General features: G+C 39.9%; 1 protein-coding gene across 1 annotated transcript in view; it reads left to right on the plus strand.

The window, feature by feature from the left end:
* The first annotated feature begins 201 nt into the window (after positions 1 to 201).
* EIF3E (eukaryotic translation initiation factor 3 subunit E) overlaps positions 202 to 24797 on the plus strand; it is a 45165-nt gene continuing 20569 nt past the window's right edge. Inside the window, exons 1-7 of the mRNA XM_075582474.1 lie at positions 202 to 360; positions 3225 to 3342; positions 5368 to 5485; positions 13112 to 13154; positions 14183 to 14287; positions 18842 to 18967; positions 20402 to 20526. Coding sequence (XP_075438589.1) covers positions 271 to 360; positions 3225 to 3342; positions 5368 to 5485; positions 13112 to 13154; positions 14183 to 14287; positions 18842 to 18967; positions 20402 to 20526 — 725 coding nt within the window. The 5' untranslated portion in view covers positions 202 to 270. The remainder of the gene's footprint in view (positions 361 to 3224; positions 3343 to 5367; positions 5486 to 13111; positions 13155 to 14182; positions 14288 to 18841; positions 18968 to 20401; positions 20527 to 24797) is intronic.

Consider the following 24797-nt stretch of genomic DNA (forward strand, 5'->3'; position numbering starts at 1 on the left):
TCGCCTCCAAAATGTTGTTTCCGTCTAACTGTTACTAAACCACGCCCACATCGGTCTGGACAGCGCCCCGTGTCGCCAGGGGTTAACCCTTCTCGGAAGACCCGCCCACTCCGTGACGCAAGGTGTTGCTGCTCTGCTGACGCCACTGCCTCGAGGCCCCGCCTCTGTCGCTTAGCTGTGGTATCGCGCTTTGTCGATTCTGTCTGTTTAATAAAGTTTCGCCGGATTTGAACGCCGCCCCCTCCTTTCCTTCCTCACCCCCCCGGCAAGATGGCGGACTACGATCTGACCACGAAGATCGCGCATTTTTTGGACCGGCATTTGGTCTTCCCTCTACTCGAGTTTTTATCCGTCAAAGAGGTAAAGGAAGCCGGTGTGTCCGTGCTGTGTGCGCGGGCTGAGGGAGCGTTCGGTGCCTGCGGTATCCGGCGCGGTGGCCCGGCCTCGTTACAGCGTGCAGCGCACGGGGATGTGTATTCGCCCGGTCAGGCAGCTCGGGGCTGCAGAAGTGCGGGGGATGTGTTGTCAGCGCACACATGTAATACGTGTTGGTAGTTCGGTAAATAACCCCCTTTCCCATGAACACGGTGTGACCGGCTGTCCCAGGCCCTCGTGGTCTCCTTACGCACACGGGTAACCACCCTATGTAATATCCTCTCTATTGCTGCAGGGCCCTGTCATGAATTGCAGGAGGCGGAATATATTTTGTATCCCTGTAAACTATGTTCATCCCACTGCAGTTTCATCTCCCACAAGAATCGTAATCCCCCTTTTCAATGATGTAATTTACTTGGTAAGTCAACTCATTGTGAAACTAAAACACAAACTATTGAGCTGCCAGTTTGCCCTGCTTACACGTTTACGATGTCGCCCACACATACAACACTCGTACATCATTTTGCCCTCATAAAATGGTGTGGTACTTTATGTGAAGGTGTCCAATAAGGAGCAGGATGAAGGATCCTCTGAAGTTTTCTCTGGAACTCGGTCAAGGATTTTTTAGGCTGTGCTTATAGTGACAGCGACGTCACGTAAAAACAAATGCATTGTCGCGTTCGTTTCTAGTAAACGCGTCACGATCGCTGGAAGTCACCTCTGATTTTTTTTTCAGCGACCGCAGCCTGCCGTTGCGTCGCCGGCACTCGAAGCATAGCCTTGGGCCCCGTTCACACAGCGCACTTCGCGACGTGCACGCGTTCGTCACCAACCCCTGGCGGCCAATGGTAGTGTTCAGTCTTGAAACTACCATTGGCTGCAAAGTACGACGTCCACGCTGCTGCAGTAGCTGGAATCTTTTGAAAGTGTGATTCCTGGCTGCAGCAGCGTGACGTCCGTTTCAGCAGCCAATCGATGCCCAGACGGTTTACATTGATTGGCTGCTGAAATTGTGGGGACAGCAGTGGGGACGGGACGGTAAAATAAAATGAAACTAGCTTCGGGTGCACGGACACCCCCGGTCCCCGCTGTGCACCCCCTCCCCCGAAGGTGAATTTTGTTCACGTCCCCCTCCGCAACCCAACTCCTGCAGCTTGAGCAGAGATCGCTGGCCTGCAGGAGCGCACGGCCATAGCAGGCAGTGTGAGCTCGGCCTTAGGCCGTGCGTATAGTGACGGCGCCGCCACCCAAAAACAAGTACATTGACGCCGCCCTGTGCGCTTATAGTAAGCGCAACGGCGGCAATGCGACAGAGACGTCGCGGACTTTGGAAGCCGGGAATATTTGATTTTTCAAGGGCTGTCGCCTCGTGACAGCCCCTGAACAAATCAAATGCCCGGAAGCCCGCGACGCCGCCGCAAAGCGAAATATAACTTTCGCTAGCGGCGATGGTGACGTCACCCGTCCCGTCGCGGGAACTATACGTGCGGCCTTAGAGAGGTGTCTGCAGATTGATATATTAACCCCATGCAATTTAAGTGGCTGGTCTTAATGAGGCAGTGCTAAATCACTTTAGCCTGCAAGTATTTAGTTTGCCAGTCTACCATTGCCACAAGATGACTGGCTACTGTTTTGGACTATTCATTAAAGTGTCTTGGATCCACAGACCTGGATTGCTATTTTTAATTCACAAGATTTGTACAGTATAATTATGAAAAGTGGACACTGTCTCAAAGGCATAAGTACCAGTTACTTTTAATAATGGGCTGTTGTGTAACTTGTTCCCAAACTGAAATGTAATTCCTTATCAGTGACTGGTTGTGACGTCTCTTGTTAGGCCGCGTATATAGTAAGTACGCGAGACGGCCCCAGGGTCGATCCGTGGCCATGGGTGAGGGGTTATGCGACAGTGTGCCCCTAATGTCACGACAGCAGTTAACCCTCATTGCCTGAATCGGGCACGTGACCTTGCCGTTGCACGACCAAATAAAAATGATTTGTCTCCGAAATCGCAAGCGCTGTCACGCTTCGTTGTGCGCTCTATTGCCTGCCTCAAGGTACAGCTTGTTGCTTGCATCGTACGGGACGTATGGACGCTGTCTAGAGGTGTTTTTTGTATTGGATTTTTAGATGTCAGGCTTAATAGCGAAGTGAAGTTTGTTCGTTCACGGCTGCTCAAATAACTTGCTTGTTAAGTCACCAATAGAAAGCTACAACCTCCAGAGGAAATGGTGTGATTACTTTTTATTGTAATGTTGTCCTTTTAGTAGTTGTACTTGTTTTAGTTTGTATTTGTGCCCTTGTTGATGCCCTCTGTGCCAGCTTGTGCTAACAAGTTTGTCAGAAATCTGGTAAAGATGCACTAATTATTTTGAAGTATTTAAAATACAATCTACAGTATTTGGTGTATTAGAGATATATATTTCCTACTGCACTTATAATTCCAACATTATAATAAAAACAAAGGTGAATTTTACACTTCCCAGGCAGGTTGCAGTGCCACTCACAGTAAGAATGGCCATCAGCCCTTAAGAAAACCTGATCCAAGAGCACTGTGTTTTAGATGGTTAAAACATATTGTTTGAATTATGTGCATAGCTCAGGCTATTATTATTTTTACACATTTTGACCAAACTTGCTCTTTAAATGACTGTTCAGTGCTTGTGTGTACAGTATTTTATAATGTAACTAAATTAGACCTTATTCTATTATAGAAAGTGGGTATAGAGCAATGAGCTCAAATTGACAAGTACATTTTGAAGGTAACTGTTGCACAAGTGTTTAGTGAGTGGCACTTGCACCAGAAAAACTTTTATTTTTACATTTTCGTGATCCTATTTTCATTACAGATTTACAATGAAAAAGAACTACTTCACGGAAAACTTGACCTGCTTAGTGATACCAACATGGTTGACTTTGCAATGGACGTATACAAGAACCTTTATGCTGATAAAGAAATTCCTCTTGGTAAGGGTTTCCAAAGAAAGTGCATAGCTCTGTGTTTTTTGTCTCTGTAGTACCATGGAGGCATTTTGAGGTCAAGTGCTACATAGCAGCATTTGGTGAAATTAAAAAGAAAATAAAATGACTCGTCCACTTTGTGTGAGGTCCTGATTGTGGACTGGAATGGTAACTGTTGGTTAAGGCTTTTGCCAAATGCCTGCGATTTGCCTAATTCCCATGTATTTAATTTGAACATGTTTTGGTGCCCCTGAGAAGTATCATTGGTTCTCTGGAGCATCTTCTATGTGCTGTAAACAACCACAGTATACAGCACTGTTATGTCCTATTATTAGAGGCAATTGGGGTTGATTGTGCTCCCTATTAAATATGAAATATTAAAGACAAGTATATTAAATATTATTCCTAATGTATAGCCATAATTGTATGCATGTATATCTTTATATAGTGACAAAAGTGTACTCAGTGCTTCAAAGAATACAGTACAGGGAATTATAATACATTAAGCGTGGCAAAATCAGACAATAGGAGAGGAAATCCCTGCCCCGGAGATCTTACAATCTAAGTGGTATGATGGGAGACTTACAGAGACCACAGGTGAGGGAATAAGTGCTGTAAATGGCAGTGCTTGGCCACAATACAGGCATACCCCGCATTAACGTACGCAATGGGACCGGAGCATGTATGTAAAGTGAAAATGTACTTAAAGTGAAGCACTACCTTTTCCCCACTTATCGATGCATGTACTGTACTGCAATCATCATATATGTGCATAACTGATGTAAATAACGCATTTGTAACAGGCTCTATAGTCTCCCTGCTTGCGCACAGCTTCGGTACAGGTAGGGAGCTGGTATTGCTGTTCAGGACGTGATGACAGGCGCATGCGTGAGCTGCTGTTTGCCTATTGGGCGATATGTACTTACTCGCGAGTGTACTTAAAGTGAGTGTACTTAAAGCGGGGTATGCCTGTAGTTTGTAGGAGTGACTGAGTGTGGGACAATGGCCATGAGTGCAGGCTATTGGGATGCTTGATGTGTGAGGCGAGTTTTAAGGTAAGTCAGATAGGTTTACACCATTAGCAGGGGAAGAGGTGGCAGGGAGGTGTGGGTGAGTGCAGGTGTGTGTGTGTGTGTATGGCTGGGTCCAGGATTAGGAGATGTATATCCCCAGCAGTAGGAAGGAGTAGAAAGAGGGTGTGAAGAGGATTTGTGGGGGTGCTTTTTGAGGGGTAAAGAAGTTGTTGGGAAAGCGGTTTTATAAATAATGGTGCAGTGTATGGGCACAGGCATAGGTGAAGGGGAGGAGAGATGAAGAAATGTGGATAGGAGGGGAGTGGAGAAGTTGGAGAGAGCAGAAACATTTACAAAGGAGTGATGAAACAGCAAGTAAAAAAATCAATAGGGAGGGCATATTGAGATGCAGGAGGAGAGACTTCCCAGGTAATGGAGGATAGAAACAGTACAAATTATCAGAGCATTTAGAAAGTCAAGTTCTCACAGTTGCAGAGTTCTTGTTGTGCAGAGTCCAGATCTTCTTGTAGTATTCACCTACAATTATAACTTCAGTATTAACTTCACAGACACTTTAGATGTTAGAAACAGCCAAGATAATCTCTCTTAAATAATCTAAACACATTCACTTGACTAATAATTAAGGAAGGGGTTTGCGTATTCAGTTCCGACAAATATTTTTTTTATTTTATTGTAATTTTATATGATCCACACCACACTCGCCTGACCTGCCATTTCAGTAATATCAGGTAGCTGGTGACACGGCTATTCTGAAATATTAGCAATATAGTGTGCTGAATAGGGATTAGAAATCTTGATAAAATGTAACCGTATTATAGATGTATATCCAACGCTCCCTGCCACTGATTAACAACGGTTTCACAATCCAACGCTACTTCCAGAACGGATTCCGTTGGATAACCGAGGACTGGCTGTACTGGACTGCATTCATTGTAAAAGACTTGTGAAATGTAACCAGATGTAATGGACTGTTTTTTTGTTTCTGCTAATCCTATAGGTTTGAGGGAGAAGAGGACCACAGTTGTTGCACAACTAAAGCAGCTTCAGGCAGAAACAGAACCAATTGTGAAGATGTTTGAAGATCCGGAAACTACTCGCCAAATGCAGTCTTCCAGGTAATAAATTGGCTGGCCATAGGACCCGTTTGTATTATTCGGTATTTACTTTATATGAAGCAAGTCATACCTGGTTTACCTTTTAAATCGTTTTATTTTTAACACTGGCAACACTTTGTTGCCATTTAACCTTAGCCCAGATTCTGCTGTTTTTTGGGCAGGGGAGGTCCTGCCCTCCATTAAATTGCCTCACTGTATTGACCCATAGTTCAGGATTTATAGAATAATTTGCACAAATATGTAAAGAACGGATTGCATTGCAATATTGAATAAATAGTAAGTTATGAACTAAACTAAAGAACTAAAGCTTTTTTGTTTACAACTTATGCCTGTAGGTAATGCTTCCGTGTATATCCTCCTGCTTCGCAGTGAAAGCTGACAATGCGTTTCCTTTATTGTTGGTTAACCTTTGAAGATCCCGTTCCATTTTGTATGTCGAAAAAGTGGTTTGTAGTTTGTGTTACAAACGGTAGTCAACAAAAGACACAGGAGCCCAATGCTACATCCAATTGATAAAACATATGGTAATAAGTACAGAGTTAAATACTTCAATAATAATATGTTCTTGGTTATTTTGTTAACCCTTTGGCCAAAGCGTCATAAGCCTGCATACCAACGCCAAGGTATAACCAGATATGCACTACACTGTGAACCTTTCCTTTTCCCTCTGTATGAGGGGAAACAACCACAGGGGGTCTTGTCCTTACAGCAAAATGCTAGAACCCCCCAAGTTAAAAAGGGCCTACTGGGGAAGTGTGTTAATTCAATTTCTAACTGGCAACAGTTGTTTGCAGGTAGGTGACCCCTCCTTCCATAGCTCACCCCTCTGCACCTTTTTAACTTGGGAGGTTTTTTCATTTTACTGTGTGGACAGGACCTATTAATGTTTAAACCCCTCATGCAGAGGTAAAAGGGAAGGTTAACAGTGTAGTGTTAGGACCTGCAAATTTGGTTTTACCTTGGCGTTGGTATGCAGCCTTATGACGCGTTGGCCAAAGGGTTTAACTAAATAACCAAGAAAATATTATTATTGAAGTATTTAACTTTGTACTTATTGCCATGTATGTTTTGTTAATTGGATGTAGCGTTTGGCTCCCCTGTCTTTTGTTGTATACATTTGCCAAGCTCATTACCACTCCTTTTGGTGTGTGTGTTACAAAGGGTAGTGTCTGCCATTTGCTGCTTTCATGGTTTGTTGTGCTGTTCAAGGATGGACTTTTTTGCCAACATTTGAAACCTTGTCTAAATTATCATGAATCAACTGCGAAATAATTTTCATGTCTTACATTGCTGGCTACCTTCACTCACTTGCAACTTCTATGCAATATCCTACATGTGTTTTTTTTTTTTGTTAGTTTTTTTTTATCCATCCGTTCTGTAGTATTAGATAATAGTTAAAAAAAAAAAATGCAACGCTTAATGCAATTTTTTGAGTTTTAGTATACTCAGCATCCTTTAATTTCTATAGCATGTTTTAGCCCACCTTCCCAGCAGTGAGATCTTTGCAACACTTTCCTTTTGGTGGGAATTTGTTGCCAATATTCCTAGCAGTTTAAGTTGTAAACTAACAATAGATAATGTTACCTTCGTAATATAAGAGTACATTGTAGCTGCTGAGTTACACTGACTGACTGAAGGATTGATTGAGACTGAAGGCTGTAACTTAGTCAGTGCTGGGAGGCAGGATTTTGCGGATCTATCATGGGAGAAAGAATCGATCGGCAGCTTTATGTAATTAGTTCTCAATTAAGGTAATCAAATGGTGTGTGTGTGTGTGTGTAGTCATGTGAAAAAGAAAGTACACAATCCTTTGAATTCCATTGTTTTACATATCAGGACATAACAATCATCTGTTCCTTAGCAGGTCTAAAAATTACAACCTCAGATGAACAACACATGACATTACACTGTCAAGATTTATTTAACAAAAATAAAGCCAAAATGGAGAAGCAATGTGAGAAAAACGAATTATACCTTATGATTCAATAGCTTGTCTTTAGCAGCAATAACTTGAAGTAATTGTTTTCTGTATGACTTTATCAGTCTCTCACATCATTGTGGAGGAATTTTGGCCCACTCATCTTGACAACGTTGGTTCAGTTCATTGAGATTTGTGGGCATTTGTTTATGCACAGCTCTCTTAAGGTCCAGCCACAGCATTTCAATCAGGTTGAAGTCTGGACTTTGACTGGGCCATTGCAACACCTTGATTCTTTTCTTTTCCAGCCATTCTGTTGTAGATTTGCTGGTGTGCTTGGGATCATTGTCCTGTTGCATGACCCAATTTCAGCCAAGCTTTAGCTGTCGGACAGATGGCCTCACATTTGACTCTAGAATACTTTGGTATACAGAGGATTTCATGGTCGACTCAATGACTGCAAGGTTCCCAGGTCCTGTGGCAGCAAAAACAAGCCCAAATCGTTACCCCTCCACCACCGTGCTTGACAGTTGGTATGGGGTGTTTGTGCTGATATGCTGTGTTTTTGGCTTTCGCCAAACGTGGAGCTGTGCATTATGACCAAACATCTCCACTTTGGTCTCGTCTGTCCAAAGGACATTGCTCCAGAAATCTTGTGGTTTGTTCAGATGCTACTTTGCAAACCTAAGCCGTGCTGCCATGTTCTTTTTAGAGAGAAGAGGCTCTCTCCTGGCAACCCTTCCAAACAATGTGCTAAGTGAAGGTGAAAAAGACGGCGCTAACTCTATTAGTGTACACTTGTGTTATACAGTGATTAATACAGGTAGTCCTCGGTTATCCGACATAATGCGTTACTCAAAATGGCGTTGTAAAGCGAAACACGTTTTCCCATAGGAACACTGTTTAAATGAAAGGTTCCGTTCCTGAAGGCATTTTTAATGCTAAAATACACCAAATATTTTACGCAGACAATAAGATATGCAGCACACACATAAATTATATAGTGTATATACTGTATTATATATATAATATAACATAATAAATAATATATTATATAGTATAATATAATATTATATAGTATAATATTATATATATACGCTCTTAGGACGCTTTGCAACGTTGTTTATGTGAATGTGTATATATATACACACATACACAACGTTGCAAAGCGTCGTAAGAGCGTTGGATAAGCCGTTTTGGCGTTGTAAAAATGAATATAGGTATGCATTGCATAGCGTTGGATAAGTCATTCGTTGTAAAGCGAAGCGTTGTAAAACGAGGACTGCCTGTAATTATAATCAATTGATTAATAAACAATAGTGACGTGATGAAACAACGTGCAAACAATGATAAGTTCAAACCCCCTGCTCAAACCCAGCTGGTAGGGACTGGTTCCTCTAGTCCCACAAATCGTCACTTTTCCAGTTGCAATCCAGGGGGAGCATAGAGGGAAATAGAACAAAAAACAATCTAAGTGCAGACAGTTTTATAACTGGTGTATAAAATCTATGGTGAATCTTGGCTCATATGTGTTGCCTACTTACAAGATGTAAGTCAAAAACAAGCGATTTGACACAATGGTCTCAGCAAGGAGGGTTTCTCAACCAGGGATATGGGGACTCCAAATCTCAGCTCAGCAGCAATGTGTATGTAAAAGAAAAGATAACCATAGTGCAGACCAGTACTATAAAAAAACTCGACTTTATAGGGTTAAAAATGAACACTTACAATAAAAACAAGTATTTCATGCGTGTATCACATTCAATGTGATCAAGGAGAGAAAGCTGTTAACTTCAGGCTCACCCACAACCTCCGGTGTGGACTCTGCGTGGGACACCGCTCTCTGGGACTCTCCCCCTCCTGAGGAAGCCATGCACCCTATTGGCGAAACGCGTAGAGTGGTAGCCGCCCTGAGAGGAGAGAATCTGTAGCAGAGCTTGCAGACCCACGACCGGAAGTGACGTATCACGACCAACCGGAAGTGACGTATCGGAGCCTGCCGGACAGGACAGTCCACCCGAGAGGGAGCTCCAGGCAGAGACCCAAACAGCGTCCTGCAGTACCAACGAATCGGACGGGAACAACACACCCCAGAGGGAGCCCACGAGGGGGAGAGTCCCAGAGAGCGGTGTCCCACACAGAGTCCACACCGGAGGTGGTGGTTGAGCCTGAAGTTAACAGCTTTCTCTCCTTGATCACATTGAATGTGATACACGCATGAAATACTTGTTTTTATTGTAAGTGTTCATTTTTAACCCTATAAAGTCGAGTTTTTTATAGTACTGGTCTGCACTATGGTTATCTTTTCTTTTACATACACATTGCTGCTGAGCTGAGATTTGGAGTCCCCACATTCCTGGTTGAGAAACCCTCCTTGCTGAGACCATTGTGTCAAATCACTTATTTTTGACTTACATCTTGTAAGTAGGCAACACATATGAGCCAAGATTCACCATAGATTTTATACACCAGTTATAAAACTGTCTGCACTTAGATTGTTTTTTGTTCTATTTCCCTCTATGCTCCCCCTGGATTGCAACTGGAGAACCCTTCCAAACAAACCATACTTGTTCAGTCTTTTTCTAATTGTACTGTCATGAACTTTGACATGCTAACTGAGGCCTGTAGAGTCTGAGATGTAACTCTTGTTTTTTTTTTTGCAATTTCTCTGAGCATTGCACGGTCTGACCTTGCGGTGAATTTGCTGGGATGTCCACTCCTAGGAAGATTGGCAACTGTCTTGAATGTTTTACACTTTTAAATAATCTTTGTCACTGTAGAATGATGGACTTTAAAATGTTTTGGAAATGGCCTTATAACCCTTCCCAGATTGATGGGCAGCAACAATTGCATCTCTAAGATCATTGCTGATGTCTTTCCTCCTTGGCATTGTGTTAGCACACCCCTGAATGCTCCAGACCAGCAAACTGCTAAAACTTCGGCTTTTATGGAGGTGGTCACACTTGCTGATGATCAATTAATCAAGGGCATTTGATTAGCAGCACCTGTCTGCTACTTAGCATCTTAATTCCTGTGGAAGCAGTAAGGGTGTACTTAGTTTTTCACACATAGCTTCTCCATTTTGGCTTTATTTTTGTTAAATCGTGACATAGTGTAATATGTCATGTGTTGTTGTTCATCTGAGGTTGTATTTACCTAATTTTAAGACCTGCTAAGGAACAGATGATTGTTATTATGTCCTGATATGTAAAACCATAGAATTCAAAGAGGGTGCACGTTATTTTTCACAAGATTGTATGTATGTATGTATGTATGTATGTATGTATATATATTTTTTTGTTTTGTTTTTTGTGCCTCGCGATCTGCCCCTAAGTGGGATATATATATATATTTTTTTAATTAAAGGCTCTTTATAATCTCAATCATAAATGCTCCATACCATTTACAGATTTAGAACACATTTCAAAAAAACCTTTGCTATTTGTATGCATTTCTTGCTAAATACTTTATTAATCTCTGGTAATTACCTATTTATGGCATTATTAATATAGGTGAATTTACACAAGTCCCATATTTTTTCACACAAACTTAATTTTTTGTTTTAAATATACAGTAGTTATGTTTAAGTAAATCGACCTAAACAACTGAGCCCATATGGCCATTACTTTTCTTAGTGGAATAATTCTACATAAAGCTGCAGACCAAGCAATATCCTACAGATGGTTTTTTCTTTTCTATTATTATTGAGTCTGTACTATGAGAATACTAAAAAAAAAAATCGCTGACATTTTTAATGTAGTATAATGTAACAAGCCTTTTTTGTTTCTATACAACCATTACAATTTCACATCGCCTTCCAATTCTGAAACAGGCTCTGGCATGGCCCTCTAGCCGTGCACAAGCTCATTTGTATCCAGTGACTGCCTGGTCACATGATCTTCCCCACAGAACTTTTGTTTGGGAATTGCCCTGTTCCAAATTTTCCCTCAAATTAGAGAATACAATATTGGGCTTTTACTAAATCCAATTCGTAATTAAAAAGTTACGTTGCAATTTTTTTTTTATGAAAGTGCAGGTAAGTGTAGCTTAATGTGCACAGTAACACGGATATATTTTACATTCTGAAATGCATGTTAAACGGACATTAGTGGAATCACATTCAATAATTATTTCATTTTGCTGGTTAAAATAGCAGTCACATTTATGGGATTGCCCCTTTTAAAGTTGCAATCTATCCAGTGGACTATATGAATTTAACTCCTATAAACGTTAGTATTAGTAAACATGTCCTACTTTGTTTTTCTCTTCAATTTAATGCTAAAACCCTGATATTCTTCATCTCTAGCTTCTGGGATTATTATGTACCTTTATACTGCAATGAGCTGAGGGGAGAACTTAATTTTAACCTCCTGGACACAATTTCAAGCTTTTAGCTATTGAATAAAGTATAATTTAAAAAAAACTCAAAAAGTAAAAAAAAAAAAAAAAAGTCGATTTGCGTAGACTGCTGCTTTAAAATGGCAGAACGTGGTGACACTTTTTAAAAATTGTTTTGAAACAGGGGAACTCTGGAGCTTAACCACGTTAATTTCAGCTCCGGTGACCCCCTACTTCCCGAGATACTGAGCTCCTTAGTGGGTGCTGGTATCTCTGTAGGTTTAAATGTCCCGGTCACATGGGCAAATAGGAAGACTCATCGTTTTGTTTTCTTAAGAGATCCCACGGTGCTTTATAATTAACTACTTAATTTACTAAAGGTTTTACATTCAAATCTCAATGATGGTGCCTCAGAAGTGTAACCTTGATTTAAGAAAAAAATAGTTACTGTCACCTGTAGCACTGACCCTTCCAATTAGTGTACTAATGATCTTAAAAGGTTGATATGAGGAACGTTTTCTTCTGCGTAATTGTCACCAAATGATTGTATTCCTATAGTAAGTATTAGGGGTCTACTTTAACACAATGGGCTGCTTTTTATGGGTTCATACCCACCAGCATATAAAGGCTTTATAAAATTATAGAAAGAGAATTTGTATTTTTCATCTGTGTAATAAGAGCTTATTTAAAGATGGAACATCTAACCCTGTTGTGTTGCATTTCCCATGTTGTTTTATAGCAAAGTACTTTCTAAAACGTTTCTTAATTATCTTAAGTAGTCTGTTTTAAAGAAGGCCCAAAAGGGTAGTTTTATTTAATGCAAGTCATACCTGACTCTGTTTTTAGGCCAATGGAGCTGCTTGGAAGCTGGAGTTGCTGGATTTTTCCTTATAAAGTTTGCTAATGCGATTTGAAGGCTTTTAGTGTACAGTAAAGCGAATTATATGTGGCAGGAAATCCCAAATGAGCAGATCTAAAGGAATTCACTGGTTGGGCCGGTACTTTGGTTTCTCAGAAGGGAGCTTAGACTTGGATGATTTGGTGTCATTAATATTTTACTCTGACACCTGGTAAGTTTAGTGAGAATTTGCTAACACAGTTAATGATGCATAACCTTCCATTCAAGTGAATAGAACCAATTCATAGTTAACTGGGCCTTAACCCGCTTGGTACTATTCTGAACAGGAGCTGGTAGGTTTATTTTAAATCCTGCTTTAAAACATGGCATACATTTAGATGCAATACTGAAATAGGAATAATCTTGTCTACAAATTACATGGTATTACTTTTTAATGGCAATCAAAAAATGAAAAATGTATAGTCGGCGGTAAGCGAAAAATGTTAATGCTTAAATGTTTTTGTCTTAACAGAGATGGGCGAATGCTGTTTGACCACCTAGCGGAGAAGCATGGGGTATGAACCAATGTGTTTTTTGTTTTTAGATTATCGGTCATATACAATCTGCCTTCAAATTTTACAGTTGACGTTTCTGAATTATGACATTAAAAATATTGCATTGTAGCATACAAATATCCTATTAGGACAAGGTATCTTACACATTTAATAGTGGTGTCTTAGTGAAAATATAAAACATTAAGAAGACCATAATGGGTATTCTAAAATATCTACCTTACTGCATTCCACAATCCGTGTTCCTTTTTTCTAAAAAATTACATTTAAGAATATACCACAGCAGCTGCAAAATTAAGTACTATTAAATGCCTTTTGTAAACTTAGATTTGAAGTGTACAAAGGCTGTACAAAGGGTGCTATGGCTGCCCTCAGATGTTATGGCTGTCATCTGTTAAATAGTTGCGTGTGAGGCAGTTAAGAATACATAGAATATGGGAAAGCTAGATCTACTCAAAGCAAAGGAAAAAGTAGCAACTACTCACTAAAACAAGCTCAATCACGAGTTCCATTTTGACCTCCATATTGATTCATGTTTGTAACTAACTTGTAACGTTGTCAACATTATTTTGTGCCCAGGACATATACGTGAAAACGAAAGGTGACTCAATGTGTGTTTCCCTGCTAAAATATTTTATAAATCATTTTCTTTGAGGTGATTTTTACTTTCAGTAACGGTTACTGCAGAAAATCCCCTTTTATAGGTGGGGGGTTAAAGATGAGGCGTTCTGCTTATATCCCTTTTATTGCATTAATCGACACAGTGCCATATTGATGCAATTAGTTTGTATAAGTTTATTAACAGACAGTGAATGTTCAGAGTTGTAAGGGATTCTACATTTAAAGGTTATCCTCTTCATCCACTTTATATAATAAATAGCCTGTTTCTTTAGTCTGTTTTCCAACCATATACAATCTTTGTTGGGAGCGGTCTCATTTAGAATACTTTGTCCTTAGAAGTAGGATTTGTATGGAGTCTTTACATTGTAATCACACAGCCTAACCATTGCAGTGTTTTCCTCTCTCTGCAGTTTAAACAAGAGTACCTGGACACGCTTTACAGATATGCAAAGTTTCAGTACGAGTGTGGCAACTACTCTGGAGCCGCGGAGTACTTGTACTTTTTCCGAGTGCTGGTGAGTGCAGCACTGCATCTATTGGCTATTTGTTGGATTCCAAGAAACTTCTTGCCCTTTGTTTTTATATATATATATATATATATATATATATATATATATATTTGCTGGTTTGAACTGGCAACCACTGTTTCAAAAGAAATGATCAAACTTCAACTGTTTAATATTCATAACGTGAAAAAAATCTGCTTTTGTAAATAGTGGCTTTAGAATCTCAAATTTCTGTTAATAGTTCTTAATACTGATGGCTTCTTTAAAAAAAAAAAAATGAAATAGTCCGACCTATGTTGGCATGACAAGTTTAGAGTTTTAAATGTAGGCGATTGCCTTATTTTTTTTATTTTAACAATTGTACGTTTTGTTTCAGATTTTGGTAAACTTTATTTTCATGTTGACCAAACGCTTTAGAGGGTTATCATCTCTAGCAGATCTTTTTGCTGGGCCTGTTTCTGAAGCCTACCATATACAGGCATTGTCATTCTTATTTTCTTCTTTTTTTTCATAAAAGTTTTGATGCCTCATTGAACTGTAGTGGAGGACAATAAGTATCTGCTGATCATTTCACAAGGCCCTTTAAGTCCAATCTGACACTGTTGTTTGGTATTTTTGTCCTCCATTAAGTTTACTTGCAATTTTTAATGGCCCAGATTGTGTTCTTTAAGACCAGAATATATTTTTAAGTACTTCCCGTTTCCCCATCACCGATACACTTTATAGAATCAGCCTAGTTTGGCTAACAGGTGGACTGCATCAGTATTTGTAATCTAAATCTTGCATATCCACACAAGTGGTGAAAACTAACCTGGTAATCAGTAGTAATGTTGCATTGCGGCCCTGCATCTTATCTGTGATTTCCATCAGGCGTTTCGGGAATATTATGAAGGATTTGAGAGTCAGAGTCTTTTACTTGGGAAATGTAAACAGCTTAAATGAGGTTAATAAAACCAGAGCGGTGGTTTCATTACAACTCCATGAAAAGAGCTGGTTATTCATATCATCTGTTAATGCTGGGAGTGAATTTTGAGAATGAAGATTTAATGTCGTGTTCAAGACTCAGCACAGTAAATTTATTGTTGCTGGCCAGCGAGTGAGTGTGCCATTTCGCTAGCAAATGGAAACTTAAGGTAACCCCTGGAAAATCCAGATATTGAAACTATTCTACCATGTCCACGACTGAAAGGTTCGTATGTAGAGCCAACTGTAATGACATGGACCTGGGCCAAAGTAGTTCACATGAACCTTGGCAAAAGAGAGACCAGCATAGCTGATAATGTGCATCAAGAGCTCTGAAACTGGCAATTAGTGTGTATATCTATAATAACCCCATTCTTTTTCTATAATCTCATGGTACAAAAGTTATGGGCATGATGTGTGAAATACTAATTGAATTTCTTCCATTTTTTTTTTTTTCCCCCTGTTTTATCTTGTCCAACTTCTCTCAATTGGATGTGGTCTTTGGGGACCCTGAAATAAATAGGGTGTTGAGTGGAGCTTTGAAAGCTTAGACAATTTTTTTTTCAGTTAATAAAATAATGGGGAAAGGCAATTTAGAACAGGTAAAAAGGAGATAGATGTTAATGGCTGGACTCTAAGGCTACGCTTATAGTGCCGGCGACGTCGGGCTATGGTCGCTGGAAAAATCGAATTGAGATGACTTCCAGCGATTGCGACCAAGCCGTCGTGTCGCGCTTAATATAAGCGCATGCGACGTTGGCAATGCATTTGTTTTGATGCGAAGTCGCTGTCGCCAGCACTATAAGCGCAGCCTAAGAGGAAACTTTACTTCTCGGGTAATCTTCTTGTTAATGTCGGCGCTGCTTTAACTGCGAGTTAATCTGAGGAATAAAGCTATCGGTACTTCAGAAAATCTGTTCCCCCTGACTGCAAACCAAAGCATGTTACACATTCCACCCCTTTATATACCAGCAAATCTTAGACCTGCTTTCTAAAACAATGTTCCTATTGGTAGTCAAGCAAAAGAATATGATGCATTAGAGGGCGGCCCCAGTCACTTCTACAGCGCACGGCTCGGCGTGCGCTGTGCTATCAAGCCCCGCCCCCACAGTCCGGCCGGTCCCAGTCCCTACCTACTGCTGGGGAAAGGTGCTCGACAGGTTTTCGGGGAGGCAGGGGAATTTAAAATTAGCATCCGCGACGGAGGCGTGGCCACGCCCTCGCCGGCGGTTCAGCCAATAAGGGCGAACCAGCCGCGGGACGTCATGGCCACGCCCCCGCAAACCCACAGCCACACCCCCTCCCCTCAGACCGCCTATCGCGGTGTAGCGCTGTGCACGCGCCGGGCGCGCGTGCCACAGTGAAGACTGGGGACTCAGCCTTAGAGAGATACCTACTGACATTGTAATGGAGGCAATGTATACTTTTTGTGGTTATGCAACAAGGGACATTAGAACATAAATTACATTTTTGTTACTTCGTGATTATTTAATAAATTAAAAGAAAGTGGACTGCTTTACAATGTTGCAAAACAACCCAGAACCTGTGTTGACTTTTAATGCCCTTTGTGTATGAAGTTGCAATACTGTATAGTATCAATAATATTAAAGCTTATAAAAAATGTATTCTTGTCATCTGTCTTTCAATGGATTTATTCAGTGGTAGGCGTTCTATCGATGACAAACGTTTACTAGAAGCCAATATCCAAAGGCAGCACTAGGGACCAAGCGCTTTGTTGTTGACATGTTGTTTTTCATTCTGGGCTTTTAGTTGACCCCTCCTATAGGGTGCACACACTTCATTCAGACTGACCACCACATATTTAGGAGGGTGTTAGATCAGGGGTGCGCAAAGTTTTTAACTTCCGCCCCCCTGCCTGCTTATCGCCCGGCTCGCGCCCCCCCTCCCCCCATCTCCTTGGCTTTAGCGTCAAAATTATGTCGTGGGGTCATGTGACCTGTGGCGTCATTTGCCGCTATTTACCATGGCGACGCATCACCGAAGATAAGGTAGGCGAAGCTGCAGAGGCCTTGCGCGGTCCCCCTGGCATTTCATTTAAATGCCGAGGGGGGGCGGGACTTTCTGTAGCTGCCATGCCTCCCTCCCACCCTGGAAATTCTCCTGCCCCCACTTTTCGCACCCCTGTGTTAGATTGTCTTAAATAATGAAGTAAACACTTTAATAAACGTTAGTATTAGACCCGTGGTAATGCTAATCTATTGTTTATGCCTGAAAAAGTGATGAGGCAAACTATAATGGTGAACATTTAGTTGTAGTCGTGTTTTTTTTTGACAAGTGTTAAAAATCCTTGGTTTCCCTCAGAGCTTTGCTTTTTTTTTTTCATCATGGAGAAGCCTAATAAATTAGCAGTATTTCACCATTAGAATACTATATTGCAGAACCATTACTTTATTTACTTGTGGTGGGCAACTGTAAACATTTGCTTTACAAACAGTCCAGGTTTCAGACATTTTTAGAATCCCTGATATATAGTAGGGGAAGGAAAACACTAAATGTCTATTTTCCCCGACAGAAATATCTAGACTCTACCATCCTATTGCAATAACTTGCTTTGCGACTTCTACATCCAACTTGTTTGTTTGGGGAAGATTCATTTAAAGTGGTGGCTAGAGAAACAGAAGCTATGAATGAGCCATTGTAACTTCTCTCTGAGATTAGAATTTGACACTCTGAATGACCTAGTGTAGTTCAATGTTGTATAAATTACAGCTTTATGACCCCAGAATTACCCTTGCTTTCAGAAGACTTGAACTGAACTAGATAAAATAACTAGAGCTGTTCTCAAGATTGAGCAGAGTGGGTGGTTTTGTTGATTTTAGTGTTTTGTCCTTTTATTCTATAAAGAGTTTCAAATGTGTAGACTGCCATCTGTAAGTAGGACTTAAAGATTGATATGAAATATCTGTAATGTTAATACAGTGGCAAATACAAAAATTCTATAACCTGTTGGTCATACAGGGTAATTGGTGTTCTCGACAAATTGACTTTAGGTCACAGCAATGTTGTATTGTACTTATAAACAGTTACCAGAAGTATACCACCAAAACGGCAGGCTATTTTGGTTCATTTAGTTTGTTTTCATACTTTGTTGCTGTGTAAACCAAAACATCTTTTTAATCTTGGAGTATAATAACTATAACTAAATGTAATGACCCTCATTTTGCAGGGTATAAAAACATTTAATCTTGCAAAAGAGGAAGAATGCCTTCATTGTATAAGTGTTTATATGTTGGGTTCTCCAACGTTTCATGTATTGAAAAGGCCAACCTATTTGCCTGAAATCCAATGTCTGTCATGTAACTCCTGCTTCACTGCCTTTTTTTGTTACATTTCTCTCAATCGTGTGCCAAAGCATTTGTCTCACAGTGCTGTCTTGCAAATTAAAATTAGACCTTTTAGCCATACATTTGTCTTCTTTACCTCCCATTGCTATTCCTCTTAATACTTTCAATATTCTTGCCTTTTTATATATACACATCTACATCTATCTATCTCCCACTATTTTTATTGTTCTTTATTTTTTAATCTCTTAGTACCGCAACTAATATTTTGCCACTTCTTGTTCTCTGCTTGAAACAGGTTCCATCTACAGACCGAAATGCTCTTAGCTCTCTCTGGGGGAAACTAGCATCTGAAATTTTGATGCAGAATTGGGATTCAGCCATGGAAGATCTTACAAGGCTAAAAGAAACGATAGATAACAATGTAAGCTGACTCATAAATATTGTGCAGTTGAGGTAAAGAAGAAAAAGTTTCTAGATCTGTCCAGATTACGAGCATCTGAAACCTTTTTATTGCCTTCTCCCAGTGCTCGTCTCTAAATGTTTGAACAAACATTTGTTTCAGTAAAACCATTGAAATGGGCTGTACAGGCCAGGTAGAATAATGGCCATATTTAATTAACTATATATGTCGCTGATGTTTGTACAGGCATACCCCGCATTAACGTATGCAATGGGACCGGGGCATGTATGTAAAGTGAAAATGTACTTAAAGTGAAGCACTACCTTTTTCCCCACTTTTGATGCACGTACTGTACGTCAATCGTCATATACGTGCATAACTGATGTAAATAACGCATTTGTAACATGCTCTATAGTCTCCCCGCTTGTGCACAGCTTCGGTACAGGTAGGGAGCCGGTATTGCTGTTCAGGACGTGCTGACAGGCGCATGCGTGAGCTGCTGTTTGCCTATTGAGCGAAATGTACTTACTCGCGAGTGTACTTAAAGTGAGTGTCCTTAAAGCGGGGTATACCTGTATGCACATTTACGGTTTGTGCCTGCTATTTTTGAGCGTTTTTTTATCAGCACTTTTTGCCACTTATTTCCTTATGAAACTTTTTAAGGGTGTTCTACTTATAACGGCTACCAGTATTTGGTCCTGAATACACAAATCATCTCAAACAATGTTTCCAGAAATTAAGGATATTTGTAGTCAAAAGTATTCTAATAACGGTAAGCCTGTAAATAGTATGCAATAGTCTAGTATTTGATCTACAACTGTTACAGAAATGATCGGGGTTAAGGATGGGGCCACTCAAAACATTTGAGGTTTGCTCATAACATCCTTTACTCACTTTAGGCTGATAATATACATTGAGTTTACTGTATTTCTACAGGGAAACTGCCAATAACTAGATGTTTTCCTTAAGTTCTGTGTTTTTTTTTTTTTAAATATATTTTGTGATAGTTTCATTTCTATACCTTTAGAAATGAGACCTATGCCCACTATACATACAGCCACAAGCATGCTGCACATTTGTGTGATGTATGTGAAAATATGGAATGTATTTGACCAAAACTACCATATTTCAGCCCAATTCTATTAGTCCACATAAACATCTAGAAAATTAGTTGACAACATTTTATCAACATCCCATCAGAACTAGTAACATCTGTTATGTTTGGCACCTTTATGGATGTGTCGGGAGCAGAAAATGGAGCTCGCTGAATTTAGAGGGCAACATTCAACACACAAGAACTTTGCTTTTCTTTTTGCACTTCCTGTCTTCACATGAGTTTGCATAACCCAAGACTGCTTTTCTACCTGGAAAGCTGTAACCTAATGAGCTCACCCTAATACTGCAAGACATGTGGAGGTTTGTGTTCCGATTTCTCATTTCTCTTTCATTCTACAGTCTGTCAGTTCGCCACTACAGTCCCTTCAGCATAGAACCTGGCTGATTCATTGGTCTCTGTTTGTGTTCTTCAACCATCCAAAAGGGCGTGACAACATTATTGACCTGTTCCTTTACCAGCCCCAGTAAGTGAATGTTGCAGCTTGATCTAATATACAAAGTAACCTCTTCTGTAGATTTTACATGACTTATGTTTTCTAATAGCATAGTTGTGCTACACCATTTTGTATCACACACAACTTTGCTTGCACCCTGATATTTCCCATCCTTTTGAACAAAATATCTGTTTGTGTGCTACTTTATTTTATTTAACGAGCCGGGTGCGGGTGCTGTAATTTAGTGACGGTGTCTCTACATATTCCAAAAGCGGATGAGGTTCCCCTCTGATAACGCTTCTTGACACTAGTTTAACCTTTTGGGTGCACCAGGATGGAGCCACGTTGTTTAGCACTCCAGGGACCCCATGGCTGCATCATGCCCTTTCAGTGCCTGTTATCGGAGGGGGATCGCAGTAATTTGTTGTGCAGGGAAATAGAAGAGGCCTCTTTTTTTCCGTCTCAAGGGATGCCACAATCACGTGAAGGCGGTTTGCTGGAGTGGCTATGGCACTCTGGTGGCTTGACCCCATCCGGCAACTACAGGGTTAAACCCTCACAGCCATTATCTCTCTTGCTCTTTGGGTTGATAGGGCTTATGTTCTGTATTTTCGTTTTGGAAACCTACGTGTTTGCAGTGGTTTAAGTAGCTTGTTAGAAGCGAGTGCTGAGATATTGTGACTAAAGAGCTCAGTGCTAGGTGAATGACTGAGCAGCAACTGGCAGAAATCTGTACGTAAAGAGCATCTGCTGTTTCACAACTCAGCAGGCTGTTTTCTGGTCATTTAAATGCTTGCAAATGTTCTGTATATCCTTGTGCCTGGGGCTGTGGATAAGGGCCTTGATTAACAGTGACTGATTAGAAAGAACGTTGGATGCTGATATGCGAGTAGTCAAGCTGCTATTCTTCTTTCATAGTTGTATTCCCAGATCATGTCCAGACTAGTAGATGGTTTGTATTATAGTTGTATTAAGAGTGACTGTCACGGTCTATTTACCAATAGGGATATTCTTGAATACGCTCACACTTTTCTTGCCCTATACAAATATGATCACATGCATTTTGTTAAGTACTCGTCCGTTTTACTGTGCAATAATTGAAGCGGTGCAAGTCATTAATTGGGTAATGCCTATAAATACAACTACATTTGTAGTATTTTTAGCACAAAGGTTCTTGGTGTACTTTGAATCCGGTTCAGGACTGTACCAACTATTCTAAAATAAAATTTTAAATGCAACGCTGTCAGATTTTTACCTCAAATAACAAAAGCAATATCTTATGGTAGGCTAAAGTATATACAGTATTCATAAATATTTATGGAAATTAAAATGTCAAAGCAGGCATTTCTGGAAAACCTGCCCTGTTAATGGTCCTTGAGGACTGGAGTTGGCCACTCCTGTACTAGTGTAATAAGTTTCCAAACTTTTTTTTTTTTTAATTCTGTATTGTTCTTCCTGCATAATACTTCAAGTCGCCCTCACAGTTATGGGTTGACCAGCTGTTTGATGTTAACCCCCATCTTTCAAACACCTCACAAATGGGATTGAATGGAAACTTGCCTTTTTTTTGTAAGTGTCTAGGTCCACACATCTTTTCGTGAAATTTCGTAAATTTGTAAACTGAGAAATATGTAAACATTAAGTTATTTTGACACTTAACTCTTTTTTTTCTTAATGTAAAAATTGCTGAAGGGGCTTAGGTCAGTAATTTATATTTGTCGTTTGGTAAGTTTATGATGTAAAACTTCTGTTTGATATGTACTCCCACCCCAGCCCCGCCCCTCCCAGGTAATCATCGCTTAATGTATATTTAGGGCACTTATGTGGCTTGTAACTTGCAGTTTGGAGCAATGCATCTTCCACATTAGTTATTCACCTGAACTCTTAATTCCCAATAAGCTTCTCTACATTAAGATGAAATGGGCTCTCTGGATTTTGTACCTTCTTGAGGGAATGAATGCAAGTCTCAACTGCAAATATATATAAAAAAAAATAAGAATATCTGCAATATCTGCATCATCCTTTTCTGAACAAAAAATCTTAATTATGCACCCTGATTTTTTTTTTTTTTTAATATACAATACTTGGTAGCCGATGAAAATAACACTAGTACAGTATGTGATTTCAGGGCAAAATACTTTTTTGCCTTTCACGTAGAAAATGCCAGGTGCTTGGTGCATTTTGTTGTTGAGCCCTCTGGCATAGAATGGGTTACTCCAGTTTTATGCAGCTGCCTACCTGATTAAGAGGAATTGCTCTACAGGCCTTGTACGCTCAGAAATTACAGCTGCACATAAAGTTTTTTTTTTTGTTTAGCGCTGTGCTCTCCAAGCATCTAGTTTTTGAAACATCTGTTTGCTATCAGCATTTTGTCTGCTACAGCGAGAAAAGCAAACACAGACACATACAGATGTCTACATGCTACTGAAATGCATCAAGGTCACATTTGGCATTTATTTCTAGGATAAATGTTGTACTTGCAGTGCTTGTTGAACATGAGAATTCTGATTTTCATTTTGCAATGTTTGTGTATTCTTGAAAAGCGTACTCCAATATAGATTTAACACAAATAAACCTTCGATCTCTAGAGAACCACATTTTAGGGGTTTGTAGACAGAACAAGCTCTCGGACATAATTGATGAACTTCATTTAAAGGTATATTTGCTCTTGCAGGGCAATCAAAGATTTATTTTTAAAGTTGAAGTCCTTCCTCACCTTCCACTAGGCACATTTGTGCAATAATGTGGACTTGGTTAAAAGGACAGTCCCTTGTAAGACCTAAGTGAACGCATGGCCGCAGCATTTTCTGTAGGTAAAATGTAGTTGTCGGACACCATTTGTAAACAAATCGGACAAGTATATAAAAAAAAAAAAATTGTCTCAATAGTCCCTGTGTTCTTTTTATTATCTTTACCTAATCTCTTTCGTGGTAAGACTGCTTTAAACCGTTATTTATTCAAGGAGATTGTTCACCCAGAGCCTATAACTTTTGATGTTCTGTGTGACTAAAGATGGCAGCATACTGAATTGATTGATACTGGGAAAGAGGATTATCAGATGACATTCAATTTAAGTGCAACACCTGAAAACTTGTTAAAGAATTTACCATCTAATTGGCTTTGTTAAACAAATGGTAACCATTCTTCGAAGATCTTGCTGCTTTTGTCCCAATTTAAATAAAATATTGAAGTTATAGATGTGTATGCTTTTATGCTGCATGATAAAAGTAATAGTTGATGATTATGAAATGTTGGTTTAAGGTTTATTCATTTGTATTGAACCTTTTGTTTTTAGCTTTATGGGCCACTCTTGAACAGTATTGTCTAGTAAACATTAAAACATTGCAAGTACTATATATACACTAGACGAGCCTATGCTGAACCAAGCATATGTGGGAATGCTTCTCTGTATTGTACACAAGATGTTGGGTTAATCTCCATGCGCTAGTTTTCCAATTGTGCGATCTCTACAACTATTCTTGCTACCTTTGTTTATTGCTGTATTGATATTGCTATCCAACAATATGTAAAGATGGATGGCAGGGCATAAACATTTTCAAGTGGGATTCCTTTTCATAGAAAAGCTGGAGTAAGAGTTATAATCTAATTCTTAAAATGTACAATACACAATTCTGTAAAATACAAAATTGATCTGAATGTGTCTGTTTCAACCACATTAAAGAGGGGACTACAACTAAAATGATTACTAGTTTCTAGAAACATGATTCACATTAAAGTAGCTGACACGATTGGTTGTGATTTTTTTGTGTGTGTTCAGAAGTTGTTTTGTTTAAGTTAAACATATTTTGCTTGTTAACCCATTGGTTACCACTGCCATGGAGACGTTCCACCCTCCAACTGTGATCAACAGAAATCTACCTGTGGGAGGACCATAAATAGCCCCTCCTTTCCTACCCAGGAAGTCCTTTTTTTTATTTTTGTATTTCTTGTCCTACCTAGCAGAGGTAGAAGTTTAATTTTTTTTTTTTTTTTTTTTAAATAATTTTGTTTATTTTTGGGTAATGTAGAGGGAGCTTACCTGAGTAAATAGTTGATCCACGGGAGTTGTCTGCCTCTCTCCCGCTGAAGCCCAGATGTCCGCACGCCAAGGCGTTTGCTTGTTCTGTGGGGCTGAAGGGAGGCCATGCTGCAAATAGCCGCTGAGGCTCGCAGCTCCAGAAACCTGGTAAGCGCTGCTTGTGCAGGAGTTCTGGTAGACGCCATAACATGTGGATTCAAGAATGCAGCAGGGAGCTGTCACAAGGGGGGAAAAAAAAGCTGAGGTTTTAAAAAGTGGCTGT

This window comes from Ascaphus truei, chromosome 2 (genome assembly GCF_040206685.1).
Source record: "Ascaphus truei isolate aAscTru1 chromosome 2, aAscTru1.hap1, whole genome shotgun sequence".
Taxonomy (NCBI): Eukaryota; Metazoa; Chordata; class Amphibia; order Anura; family Ascaphidae; genus Ascaphus; species Ascaphus truei.